At 43.9% G+C, this 13900-nt stretch overlaps 1 protein-coding gene across 2 annotated transcripts in view; it reads right to left on the reverse strand.

Moving 5' to 3' along the window:
- Positions 1-13900, reverse strand: part of KLHL14 (kelch like family member 14) — a 185959-nt gene that overhangs the window by 150410 nt on the left and 21649 nt on the right. For both annotated transcript variants that reach the window (XM_037004747.2, XM_073212730.1), the window contains exon 3: positions 7539-7660. In XM_037004747.2, coding sequence (XP_036860642.2) covers positions 7539-7660 — 122 coding nt within the window. The remainder of the gene's footprint in view (positions 1-7538; positions 7661-13900) is intronic.

Below are 13900 nucleotides of genomic sequence, written 5' to 3' on the forward strand. Positions count from 1 at the left end.
CTCCCACAGGTGCCCTGCACAACGTCTGTTTGGTGTGACTGCTAAATTGCTATGCTTCTCCCAAATTCAAGTGTTTATTGTGCTGAGCCTGTTCTTAATTCATCACTGTGCACTATGTATGAGGGGACTCGATAATTTGGGCTTTTTTGGTTTGTTTCCAGACCAAGAAGAGTCCCATATGAGCCTGACTCTGGGATGCCTACCGATTACCTTGAGATTAACACTGACTCGGGATTTGGGGTGACTTTCTGAGCAAGGGCAGGTGCACTCTGAGCAGGGCAGGGAGGAGGGGGAGCACATGGACGGTTTGATGTCCAGTAGGACAGACCCGTCAGGCACCAGATGTTGTTCACCAGATACTCAGATTCTCTTCCTCCTAAACTCGGTAAGATGGTACTTCCCTGCCCCCCTTGAAATGAGGTGTTGTCCTGTGATGGAGCAGAAATCACAAGTGTCCCTTTTAATTGCCAGTGCAAGAAGCTACAGCATATTCTCTCCCTGCTGCATTGACGGTAGGAACCCAAGTCAAGCTGGAGCCCAGATGCCTGGATCCTGCAGGACCGACAAACAGATGCCCTCCGATAGCCTGTGCTGGACATGTGGTGTGAGTGGGAAACACACTTTTTGTTGGTATAAGTCCCTGAGATTTTGGCATCGTTTGTTGCTACAGCAAAATCTAACCCATTTTGACTGATACATGTAACTTCACGCTAGAAATAGACACAAATTTCCTTCTGAACAAAGATACATCTTCTTTCTCAAACCCTGATGAAAAGAGTGGAAGACAAGGTTCAAGAGAACGTGAAGCAGACCGAAACAGAATGAGGCCCTCGCGAGGAGCCGCCGCACCCAGATGCCGTGCAGAGGGCTTCTTATGCATTGTTTTATTTAATTCTTGCACTACCCCGGAGAGGCGACTACAGTCCCCCTCACTGTGTATATGGGAAGGACCAGAGGGAGGTGGCTGGCCCACAGCTCTGTGGTCTGCAGATGCAGGGGGCGTGCTGCGAGTCAGCTCCACCTGTCCCAAAAGATGCTGCTCTGTGGTGGGCTGTTTCATTTTTGAACACTGCTTCAGAGTTAAATGTCAAGAAATTTGCATGAATTATGATTTGTCAGTAATGTTAGAAGAAAATTTTATTTCTTGCACATCCTAATTTGCAGATTAGTCCATAAACCAAGATTATATTCTTGACCTCTGGGAGTTTAAGATATTTACTCGGTTAACCTATATGAGCTCTATTCTGTGGCTGTGGTGTGTGACCAGCACACTGGACCCATTTAGATTTCATGGGTGAAACAGGACAGAACAGAGAAAATCCCGTTCATTTGCTTGGATTCCTGACTAGTGGCTCCAGTGGGGGAGACGCATGGGTCGGCAGGCAAGGCAGTGACAACCGATGGGTGCACAGAGGCCACTGTACCGTTCTGCGTCCTGCCGCCAAGTGACTCCACCCAGGACACCTCATCTCTTTGCACCATTCAAAGCAGGAGCCAGGTTCCTGCCACAGACGCCCCTGCCTGGTCTGGTCTTTGCTGATGGTTTAACCACGTGTCCTGTCTTTATCCCTCTCGCTCTTTGTCAGCTGTGCACCTTTTCTGCACGGCCCCAGCACCAGCTCTCAGCTGACATGGAGCCATCTCCTCTCACATCTTCGGTGACATCCTCCTGACTCCCAGCGAGGTCAGATCTCTCCATTACGGCATCTTACATCTTCCACACCCTCCCTTCAGAGCACTATCACATTTTGTTATTATATATTGCTCTCTCTGCTAATTTATTAATGCCATTTCCCCCACCAAACCCTGAGTGTGGTGAAGGCATGATGATATTCGCTTTGACTCAGCACTGCTTTCTCTGTATTTAGGACAATGCCTGCTACAGAGATGATATCGATCACATTTGTTAAATGAATTAAAATAACAAGTAAAATGAGAGGGTTGGGCAAGGAGATCACTTAATCTTTCAGTCCTCACACTCAGTGGTTCACCAGACCATCTGCAGCTTGCCTGGGAGTGACACAAGGAGTGAGCAAGTTTAAGCAGCCCGTATGGCTCACACCTCCTCATACCAGCTTGGGAGCAAGCGCCACAGCTTGTGTGTAAAGAAGGCATCAGAATTATTTGTACACATGCTGTTCTCTGGAGAAAAAGCAATTGCTAAATTTAAGGGAAGTATAAACCAGAAATAAAGTCAACTGTTTTTTTAGGCACCCAACTTACTTGAAATACACTATTTGGAGTGACCACCACACATATTTAAAAGAAAAATCTATGAAAAATCCACTAATGCACTGGTGCATAAATACACAGTAGCAAATAATTCAAGATATATAGCAATGTGCAGTCATGTATCTCAAATTAGAATTGAGCTCATTGAAGGTAAAATTAGAAGCTAACATATTTAAAAAGTCCAAACACAATTCTGTCTCTTTCTTCTTTGTCCAAAGTCATGGAAACAACGACAGGGGTTCATTCTCTCCGCTCTCAAGGCTTAACTCCTGAACCTATCTTAACAAGTCCTTGAATTGTATCTTAACAGTTCCGTGGGATATGGTTCTGGGTTAACCCCGCAGACCCCCCTATAGATGCACAAATTCACTTCAGTTTCCAGAAGGCACCACTTTTGCTTGTTTTTTTGGCATTTCCTGAACAGGACCATCTTCCTAAAACACCTTCTGCTCTGCCTCTTTGATAATTCCTACTCATTATGCTGTTTAAAGTGACATAGGCTATCTAGCAAAACTTTCCTAACCTCCCGTGTGTAGGCCAGGGGCCCCTCTGTAAGCTCCCAGGGTGCCCTGGGCTTCCCCTGACCAGCTCTCAGCATACTCTGCTGTCATTGCCTCCTGAGGGTCTTGAGAAGAGAGATTATCTTATTCACAGAGTGGGAATTCAATAATTGCTTGCTGCATGAAGGTGTGAGGTCTGTAAATAAGTCTAATTTCATTTGAGGCACTGTCAGAGTCACTCTGGGGGCAGCTGATGGCTTCCTCAGGTTCTCCTGCAGGGATACATGCAATCTACAAATTCTATTTGCCTGTCTAGAAATCAGATTAATTTGTGGGTTTTGGTTCTAAAGATAATATTAATAAAGGAAACCTGCAGGCATAAAACCCTCAAGTGAACTTACTTATTATTTCTTTCTAAACAAACAATCGTAAGTAGTGATTATTAGCTTTTGACTCACCTGGCTCCCCCCACCCCATAAATCCTCAAAACCCAGACATGAACTGAACCCAGGGGCCAGGAGGGTCAGGGAAAGAGCTCCGGCTGCCGGTCAGTGCGAAGGTTCATTGTTCCCTGAATAATCCTGGCTGCTCAGATGTTGGATGGGATCAATCCTGTCCTTATTTTTGGAACTGAAGTTCAATGTCTTACATAACATTTGTTTTCTCAGTACTTTTCCATCAATATTTATGGAAAGTATATGTTTTAAAAATTGTCCAGCAGTCTCTGACCTTTGTGACTCTTCAAAGACACTGATGGCACCCAGTCCCAGCTCCTGCATGGGTGGGGAGAGGTGAACGTCCCCCGCGGACCAGCGGAGATGCCCCGGGAACCTCCGCACAGCAGCTCCCCTGGTTTCCTAGGCCCCAGACCCCTGCCCTGGCATGAGGAAGACAGAGTGACTCTGACAGCTGCAAATCAGCTGCGAGGAAGGGGAAGGACAGGCACTTCCCGTCCATCTGACAAAGGGAGCTGGGAGAGGCCGAGAGAAGGAGCGGGCCTTTCTCACTTGGCTCTTCTCGTTCTAACGTCACTGCAGGGAAGTCATCTTGGGCACAGGGAAGGATCAATCTGTATTTTGAAATCCTTTGTCCTGTCCTTGCTCACAGAAAGCAGTAAAAAGCACCTGTCAGGTAGGATCTGTTCTCTGAAATGCAGGAAAAAAACCATCAGACCCTGGGCAACACACTGACCCACCAGCGAAGAACCTGTTAGTGGGGAATAATGGGAACAGGTGGCCCCTCAGTGCTGATTCTCTGGGAGGAATGCAAGCTGCTTCCACATGTGAGCTTCCCAAAAACTTTGACATGTAAGAAACAGGTTACAAAAAGTACACGGCAGTGATGGGTTCGTGTTTGATTTTCGTGCCAGGGATCTGGGGCCTGCCAAGGGCAGGAGGCATTGGCCATTTCGGGACTCACGTCTCCTGTACTGCTTTCTCAGAGGCTAGAATGAAATGGGAGACTGTGTGCGGGGGTGAGCAAAGAAAAGCATAGCATAGCCTGGAAATAAATGCAAGTGCATGTCTCCCTCCCTCTTACTACCGGCAGCCAAGAGAACAACAGGTATTATTCAACACTTCACAGTTACAAAAGGACCTTACAGCCATTTTTACACAATATTTCTCAATAGTTTTCTGATGAGATGGGGGAGCTCTGTCCCTATTAACATTAATTATATTATACTATGTTAAATGATCTTTCTAAAGAGGAGGATAAAAAATGTAGTCCATGCTAACATGTTACCAAACCAGTCTTTTCTGGAGAATAATTGTTCTCTTTGGAGTTTGGGGTACACCACACTGCTGAATTGCTTTATGTTATGTAGCCCCCAATTTTCATCTCCACGTACCTCCAGTCCACTCAGCTTATTATTATTTTCATATCCCTTCAGCAGTGCTTCTAGAATATAAGTAACGTAATAAAAAAAATGACTGACGCTCCTCTTCTTTCTTCTTTGCTATATAACATGTGTACGTGACCTGGTCCCAGTAAATATGGAATGACATCTTTCTAGAAGGAGCCTGTGGGTGGGACGGGCTGGGAAATGTTTGCTCAAGCCAAGTGGGCAAAAGGTTCTAAGACTCAGAGGCTCTAGCTTTAGGATTCTGCTGGTCAGCTCCCTTGACGGTCGGTCTGCATGGGGACAGTCATCAAACAAATAAGCAGACACCCCCATCCCCCCAGCAGCCCCCTCCCCATGTTAGTTGTTGCCCTGACCTCCCCGCCAAGTTAAAGCGATAGTGCTGGGAGGCTCTGCAAATCCCTAATGGTCTGTGTGATTTGGGGAGACCCTGGACCTTTCTTAGGGCACTGAGAAACATTTCTTCATTTACTGAAGGTGGCCCAAACAGTGTGCAAGTCTATCAGTTGCCTGACTTATTTATTCTGTAGCCAGATAAGATGCCTTAATTAAAAAACACAAACCAAACAGTGGCAATCATCCAGATAAGCTATCTACATTTCTCCAGCAAACCTGAAAAATATGCCCTCACTTGAGGCCATGCTGTCACAGCCCAGCAGGTAATAAACCCAATTTTTTTTAAAGTACAAGTCCCAGTGGAAAGAAGAGTATAAGTAGAGTAGACATTTATTTCAAAGTTATAAGCATGCCTGAGTGTAGGAAAAAAGGTTCAAGATCCTTGACTATGTTCCCATTAAAAGCACTTCTCTGTATGTTAATGTTTTTATTTCCTTCAATTTTACATCTGGTGAATGGGGTCAACAGATGCCTATTTACCTTTACTTCTTAGCCTGTACTAACAGCATATGAAAACTATGAGAAATGGCTCACTGCTCCAGAGCAGTGGGTCGAAATGCTGTATCATTGTGGTGGGATCTGTGTGCCTGTGCATGGAAAGTCGCATTGCCTGAGACCCCCACGGCCCGTGTGCGGATCTCGCAGGAGCCTAACAATAACACCTAGCACCTGCCACTGGTTGAGTGGATGCTATGTGCTGGATGATTTTTACACAAGATTTTCTTAAAAATCCCCCCCGTGGTGCTGGCAAGATGAAGACACCACGGCTGAGCACGTGTCTATGATGTGCGGAGGCCTGAGTGATGCAGGTTCGTGCTGCCATGCTGAATCCATCTGTGTACACGTCGGTCGGGCAGCATGATGCCCCTGAGTGAGGTGGCCGCGCGGTTGGGCCCAGCCCGGTTGTCCCTGCGTGGTTAATGTGTTCCCGTTTCATGCTCTACACAGCGCCCTGGCTTGGACAACAGATTGGGTGAGCGCCCTGTCTCTGAGCCAGTTTAGAATGAACATAGGATTTAGGTGTTGAACAACGATTTAATTAACCTTTTTGCCTTTAACGAAGGGCTTCAAACTAGGAGCAGGCTGGGCACCCCCCAGCTCGTCTCTGGGTGAACAGCTCCCACATCCTGGCCTACCCCCTGTGCTTTGCCTCTGTTTTTGTCATCTCTCCCCAAGAGCCTTTTATCTTTCTCTCCTCTCTCTCTTCCTCCCGGTATCTCTGTCTCATCCTGTGGAGGTTTTCTCCACTGATCAAGGGTCAGAAAACTGATTCTTTGGTTTCACTTTAGCTTGAGCTTCTGACAAATCTTTAAAATTCAGCTTGGTGGCACATTCAGATGTTCAAACCACTAACAACGGTGTTTTGGTCAAAAAGAGAATGAAGACCATTTTATGGCATCTCTAGCAGATTTCCCCTCTTCCTGCACCTTAATCTCATGGCTACTCCCCCACGGCTTCCTGCCTGCACGCCGCGTCCCTGGGCAACCTCGCCACCCGCATAGTGAGCCGCTCCAGGTGTGTTATTTCAAGCACCACCTCACATTTCTGTGCTCCTCGGCTCGTATGTGCAAACTGTTGTCCTTTTTCTGTTATTTTAAAGGGCTTTCAGGAAGAGGAAAGGAAGTGATTTTTTTTTATTTGATAAAATAGATAACTGCTTATAGGACACATGGAATCAGAGACCTCTAACTTGCACTTTTGTCAGTTTTAAATGTATGGCTTTGATTTATGGATCAAAATCGCTCATTTATTATTTTATCTATCCAGCTCAGGGCAATTTTGACAGTTAAAATTTAGTTTTATTGACCAGTGCAGCCACTGTGCCCAGGAGGGGACTGGTGCACATGGCCTGCTGCACTCAGGAAATGATGATTTTTGATTCCATGACTGCATCAGATTGGCAATCATAACCAATATAACAATAAGTTCCAAATCTCAGTGCCCAGGGCAAGGGGTTTGCTGTAAAATACAATCACCCTTTAAGGAGGGGAGGCGGGAAAGCCTGGGTGAAAGTCTGCAAGCACAATTTAATGCAGTGGGGACAGGCCACCCATCTGTCCATCCAAACTGTGGAGCAATAGAGGGCGACGTTTCTCTAAGACCAAGTTCCACAGACTGAAGCGTAATGAGCAAAAGTGCCTAAAAAGCTAAAGGAATGTTAGTTGCAAAGACGATGAACTAAACAACTGTTTGTGATGTGAGAAAATTTGCTAGTGCTGTTAACCAACCTTTCACTTTTCAACAAGCAAAAAAAAGCCAGCTCAAGAATTTTCGGACACCTTTCCCCTCACTCAGCATACACAACAGCACAAACTCGGGCGGAGACCTGAGGCCAGCTTTAACTGAGTCTCATTCGACTACCAGACTGGCCACCTCTGCAGAGTTAATTTATTTAGCCTTTTACTCTAAATCCCCTGTGGTACATAACCAGATCTCCAACGGTAACAAATCAATAACATGTCTAAGCTGATTAGCCATGTGTTTGAATTCATCACGACAGCTCTGACCTGAAATGAGTAGGCAGGTGGATAAGGAAAGGAGGTACTCACTTGTGAGTATTTTCCACGTCTTCTTCTCATCGTCATAGTACTGAACCAGATTGCTGGGGAGCCGGTCCGGCCCTGGAGGCAATCCCCCGACCAATAACAGCATTTTCTTGTTAGAGCGAATTCTTCACCCAAAACAAAAGAGGAGATGAAAAGCCGCATTATTCTAGAGTCTTTTTAGTGGCAACGAAATCATAACCATCAAAAGAATGTTCCTTGCTTGCAGATTTCTATTTCACTTTGTCCTGTTTCTTCTCCCATTCATGTCTCAACAATTTTTTTTGAGCCAAGCAGAAAAATGATCAGAAGAGCAGCATATCCCCATACTCATGGAATAATAAGCTCCCTTTATGCAATTTGTTAGAGGTTCATTCTAGAATGACCTTTTTCTTATATTATCCCTTTAAATCATCACTCTTTACAGCTGAGTACACATGAAATGCTCTGGAGTTGTACTAAGGTTAAGCATTAAAGTTGCATGTCAAAAATCGTATTAGTCAAAATCATTATTATAAGCCATTCTCCACTCAAAGAACCTTGAAGAAATTAAGGTTATGCAGAGAGTTTGTGAGCCAACTTTTTAATCACCCAGGGAACTTCACATACCCATTTGGTACAATTAGTAGCACAGGGATAATTGGGGTGGGTTAACCGGTACCAGCGCAACCTTTTGTCTGTTAACTTCAGCTGAGGTACCTGCCGTCATCTTCCTCCAGCCCCCACCCCTCACCCCCGCCCCTATTCCTCCCGGGAGCCACCGGGGACCCAGCAGCTCCAACTGGTAAAAATGAGACTGTGAGGCACTTGTGAGCCTCCCCCGAGTGGAGTCCTGCCAGTGCGTGCCAGCGATCCAGCGGCGTGGGCCTGCTCAGCTGTGCCAAGTTAACTCTAATTCCCTTCCTCTGTTTTCCTACCTTCTCCCCCAGGGGGCAGCCATGGAACAGAGTGACTACCCGCCCATCAAGAGCTGGCAATTCGCTGCCACTAAGCGTGACTGTGACTCCCAGGCAGCTTGGCAGCTCCTGAGAAGAGGCCTGCCGCATTGCCTAGGCAGTAAAGCTGAGAGATGCACCCCGGCTGGCACGCCCGATGGTGTGCAGGCCTCAGCAACATGGATGCGTTGAGCACACCGGCCACTCGAGTGGGGAGGGCCTGTGATTTAACGGTCACTTTACATATAATTGAACTTCTCATTTACCTGAAACACTGAAGGTGGTGGTGGAAGAAATGGAACAACCATGATTGAAGGAAAAAGTCAATAAATACAAAAGGTTCCTTCTAAATATGACCACAACCCACAGTGTGGCTCCCAGCCTATGACTAACATGTTCAGCCCACCGTTCTGACTCAGGTGTGCCCTGGCGGGCAAGCACTGCTGCTGGTTAAGAACCTAACATTTGGAGAGTTGACTGAATACAGTTAATGACACTTTCATGTGAAAGAAGGGGACAGAGAATTCCTTTAATGCCACTCTGGTGCCATCGAATGCATTGTGTATGCCTCAGTAGGAAAACACCTTCTAGAGAAACTCCCATTAGGGCCTCCAGGATAGGGGGAGCTGTACTGAGAGAAAAAAGCCAAATGTACTGTCAGCTGGCAATGTTCATTTAGCCACACACACAGAACACAGTTTCTCTGGATTTAAAGTGCCCCATGCCTTACAGAGCAGTAGTTGGGAACAAAAACAGAACACAACAGCCAAGAGCCCATGCTTGAGGGTTTCAGTGATAGGTGCTGAGGGGTCAAGGCAGTAAATAATGTCTCTTCTGTTTTGAAATGATACATACATAACTGACATGCCATGTACTCTCCTAGGTTTATTAGTTACAGGACTAATTTGTTTTCTTACTGTAGTTTTCTTCTGAATAATCAGCTGTATGAGAGAAGTTAAGATGAGAGCAAATATTACTTTCAGATCACTGTCAGTTATGGGTAGATGGGCTAGTGCAACTGGACGTCAGCATCTTGCGTGCCACAACACAGCTGCCTGTTGCCAGACCACAGGTGGGGGCATGCAGATGGATCCCTGCTGGTTGGATGTGGGGGAAGGACCCACTGGGGTGGTGGTATGGCTGAACCGCTACACCTGAATCTCTGGTTTACTATGCAAGGGCACTGCTTTCAAAGTGCATTTCAGGGATGACAAAGGGCGATGAAAGCGGGGCTCGACTGTGTCTGCAAGGTTGTTTCAGTAACTGGTGAGACTAGCTTCCTACCAACCCCACCGGTGACTTTCAGACTCATTTAGATGGGCCACCTCTGCAGATGGGGAAAGGCTCTGGACTCTTTGTCCTCTCTGCCCGAGGAGCCAGTCGTTGCCGTGTGGCTACCTACCAACCATAAGCCACCCAACAGCCGGCAAACGACAACGCCTTCCACCCTCCAGCAGACACAGGGCTCCGGGGGCCAGCCAGCAGGGTGGCAATGAAAGACTTCATGGACTAAGATAAACTTCGGATGCAGGGGGACGCAGGAATCACAAGGAGCCACAGGGAATTCCAGTCCAACCCACCCTCACGGGCGGCGCTTTCCACGGACACGCGGTGCTTTGAGCTTGCATTGCCTCCCTGTGGGCCAAGACTTGTTCCCGACCTCTCCCATCGCTGTGTATCCTGTCACTCGTTCTGCTGGTCACGGCATGGTACATGGAGTTTTTTTGTTTCTAAAGCTTGTGTTACTCAACTTGCCGACCCAGTGTGAATTCTAAATCAAGTATAAAACTCTACTTTGTGAAGGTGAATCACACAGAAACCAAGAGTGGAATAGATAGTGTGCGATAAGTAGCACAGCGCAGGAGAACAGAGAGTAACAACCAACGAGTGGCTTCCTCCCCATTTTCTCCAGACGCTCAAACAGCCTCACATGGTAAGTACATGTCCTTTTTACTGAGAGACCAGAAAGTTCCCTTTGTCAAACAGAGGGCAGAGTTCTCGCTCTACCAGGCCCACCATCTTTTTTAATTCAAACCTTAAAAAAAATTTTTTATTTTACCTTAACTTTTGATTGAGACCCAGATGACCTGGATTCTAAGGTTAATTATGCTGTTCAGCAGTTAGTTTTTAATAAATTAGTTGGCTTCTCGGAGCCTATGTTTTCTCATCTCTAATAGGATAATAATGTCTGACCTGCTTTATTAAAGCTCTATGTAAACTCTAAGGTAAATTATTATTAATTAATCTTTAGGTATTGACAACACAGTGTGGGCTTTATTTTAACCCGATTAAATAGTTAAAAAAGAAAAGTAATATTTCTCACTGAGATTCTTGTTAAATTCATGTATATAAATACGAGCTAGTTAAGAGGACTGCACTACCCAGTTGTTAACTATAATTACATGTTCTTAGAAAATTTCACTTTAATTATATTGGCTATCTTTTGAGCCTTGTTATAAGAAAATATACATTTGGGCCTTACATAAAACTGTGAAATTTTCATATAAAAATATGAATAGAAATTACACTTCTCATTTCTTAAGAATAAAACAAATGAGGAAAAACCATCACATATTTTATTTTGATATAAATGCAATGTCAACTGTTCAATTATTCCTAAAAAGTAATACACGTGATTAATTTCTGTGGAAAAGCTTCCATTCTTTTTAGAATGTGCAATTATAATAGTGACGATGTCCACAGTGATAATAATGAATGTGTTTTGGACACTGAAACCTCTGATTATCATGCTGTTTATTTGACATCTGTGAACTTAAATTTGAAAACACCATGAAGAGAAGACACTTTGTGAGCCAGGAAAGTGAAATTAGGAGAATCTGAATTAACTCGCTGAAGGAGGTTTCAGTGATTCTTTTCTAAATAATTCCAGCAGAGCCTTCTAGGTTGAATTTTAGGTTAGGCAAAATCTACAAATGTGGCCCTATTGCAATAATTAGAGTTCCTTCATATGGATGCACAGTATACTTCCTGGAAGTTCTTCACGTAGGAGCCAATTTAGTCAAAATTAATATGTTCTCTTCGAATCTGTTAATATTTTTAAAAAATACTCCTTTTCACTCCTCATCTTAGCAACACCTAGACCAAAGTAATACATTTAAAAGATACAGAATCAGAGAAATTTAAACAAAGAGCTTAGTGTGTTGTGATTAATACTACTACTGGATGCCTCTGACAAGAGTTCCTAGATTCTCACATAGAAAGTATAAGGTTAAAAAAGGTGATGGCATTCAAAGGTCTGCTTTGTTCCATCTTGGTAGTTGCCCGACATTTACCATGTGTCCTGTGGGTGCGCGCCTGGGCATGTGTGTGTTCATGCGCAGATGTACTTTGGTTCCGGGGATGAATGATTGAAGAATAACCTAAAACCTCCTGGTGTAAACAAATTTTTCATCGTACTGGTGTTCTGAGTACGGTAAAGTCTCACTCATTTATATTTCAGTGATTTGGAACTTTAATAATTGGGAAACAGGCCAGATAAAGCTTTCCTTTCCATGATACATGAGAAAGTTTTCATTACTTACCTGCAGGAAGGATTTTAACCTATTCAACTGGTCTGCTGGCCCTTTACAGCTACCTGTGTTCACTTAGACCAAATTCATTTTATGGATTACAAATAATTCTCCATTATTTATTAAAGAAAATATTCTGCAACCTTCTAAGAATCCTTAAATCAGAGAGTTTAAAAGAGAACTTTAAAGTAATCTAGTTCAGTGATTCCCAAGCTTGGCAGGTCACCAGGATCATCTGAGTGGATTACAAAATTTAGATTCTTGATATAGATTCTCAGATCCCAGCTCCCACAGATTATGATTCAGTGGCATGAAGCCTTAAAAATTAATAGTGTTCCATAGTCTTCCAGTTGATTCTAACACACAGCCAGACTGAGGCCACTGATTTGGTCTGGTTCTTTAAATAATAGAAAAATTCCTTTAATGTTATTTTTCCTAAGTAATTATTCTTATCAATTTGGAAATTTATAATAAAATGGGCCTTAGTTTTTCAAATCTACTCTATTGTAGAGATTGTTGGAGACCTGTGTTACATATATTTTTCTCCTGATGCTGAGCTAAAAATCTACCTCAGTCTCCTAGAGAAAAGGAGCAATTGCTCATATCTATGTCATGGAAACACTTCAAATATTAGAAAATAGTTGCCATATGTCTTTTCTAGCCATGTTGAGAATCCCCATTTCTTTCTGAGAAAGTTTCCATTTCGCTTACCATCTTCTTGACCCCCTCTGAGCATCTCTAAGACAATCATCCTTTTAAAAGCATGGAGATCAGAACTGTAAGCAACATAACAAATGTGGTATGTGACGTGGTGTGTCCTATTTTTAGGGTGTTCTCAAATGGCAATAGTCTTTTAGCAGCACAGCTTAATGTTGTGTTCCGGCTCAGCTTCCAGCTGACTACAAATGTATATGTACTATTCTACACCAAGTGTTTTTAAACCAGGTTATACCCATCCTATTTTTCTTATAGTTAAATATGATGGTTAAAACATCAATGCGTGATTGGGTTTTAAAGTTTTTATATCTTCTATTGATTTAGACACTTTGTTTCAGTTCATTTATTATTTAGCAATTATTAATTGAGTTCCTACTATTTTCCAGATACTGTTCTAAGCACTAGAGATAATGGTGGGAATAAGAGGAATAAATTCCTTGTTCCCCATGGCACTTACTTCCATCCTAGTGGGGACAGCTATTGAAAATGTGATTCTGCAGCAGGACAGCCTGTTTGTTAAGGACAACGAGGGTGAGGCCCCTGTGTCCAGCTCTTTTGAGATGAGTGACCTGGGCTAGTCTCTTTGCCACCTTTAACCTTATCTGTAATAAGTATAAAAATAGGTGCTAGTTCAATGCTAATTCACATCTTCCGCCTTGCTATCAATGCCAGTTTAGCTATTCCTTTGTGTAACTTGCACGTTTGAAAGGCAAGGGCCCTATGTCCCCATCTAAATTTTGTTACTTAAAAATAATAAAGGTGTATTTCCATTATTCAGGTATTTGAATTATCCTAACTTATTCTCTCTGAATTAACTCTTAAATTACTGGGGCTTTTCCTCTGTGATTCCCCATATGTGGTCTTTAGGAGCATGTAGCCTGTTCTGGAAATAGAAAGATTTGACGGGAAAGCTAAGAAGGTTTGAAGAGGCAAAGTAAACAGGAGTAGACAATCATTATCCCACGCTCCAAAGACCAGGTTAATTTTAATTCAAAAGTCAGCCAGACCTGGATTTAAATTTTCTTTCTGCCTCTTCATACATTTGTCCCCTGGGGCTGGAGTTCCATCTCCTTGAGCCTCAGCTACCTTACGGTAAAGGGGGGATGTTGTGAGGGCTAAATGCAGGCAGCTAGTATAGTGGGAAAATCAGTGCCCCCTCCTTGTAGATAGAGCCACCTTCCAGAGC

This window comes from Manis javanica, chromosome 9, assembly GCF_040802235.1.
Source record: "Manis javanica isolate MJ-LG chromosome 9, MJ_LKY, whole genome shotgun sequence".
In the NCBI taxonomy this organism is placed as follows: Eukaryota; Metazoa; Chordata; class Mammalia; order Pholidota; family Manidae; genus Manis; species Manis javanica.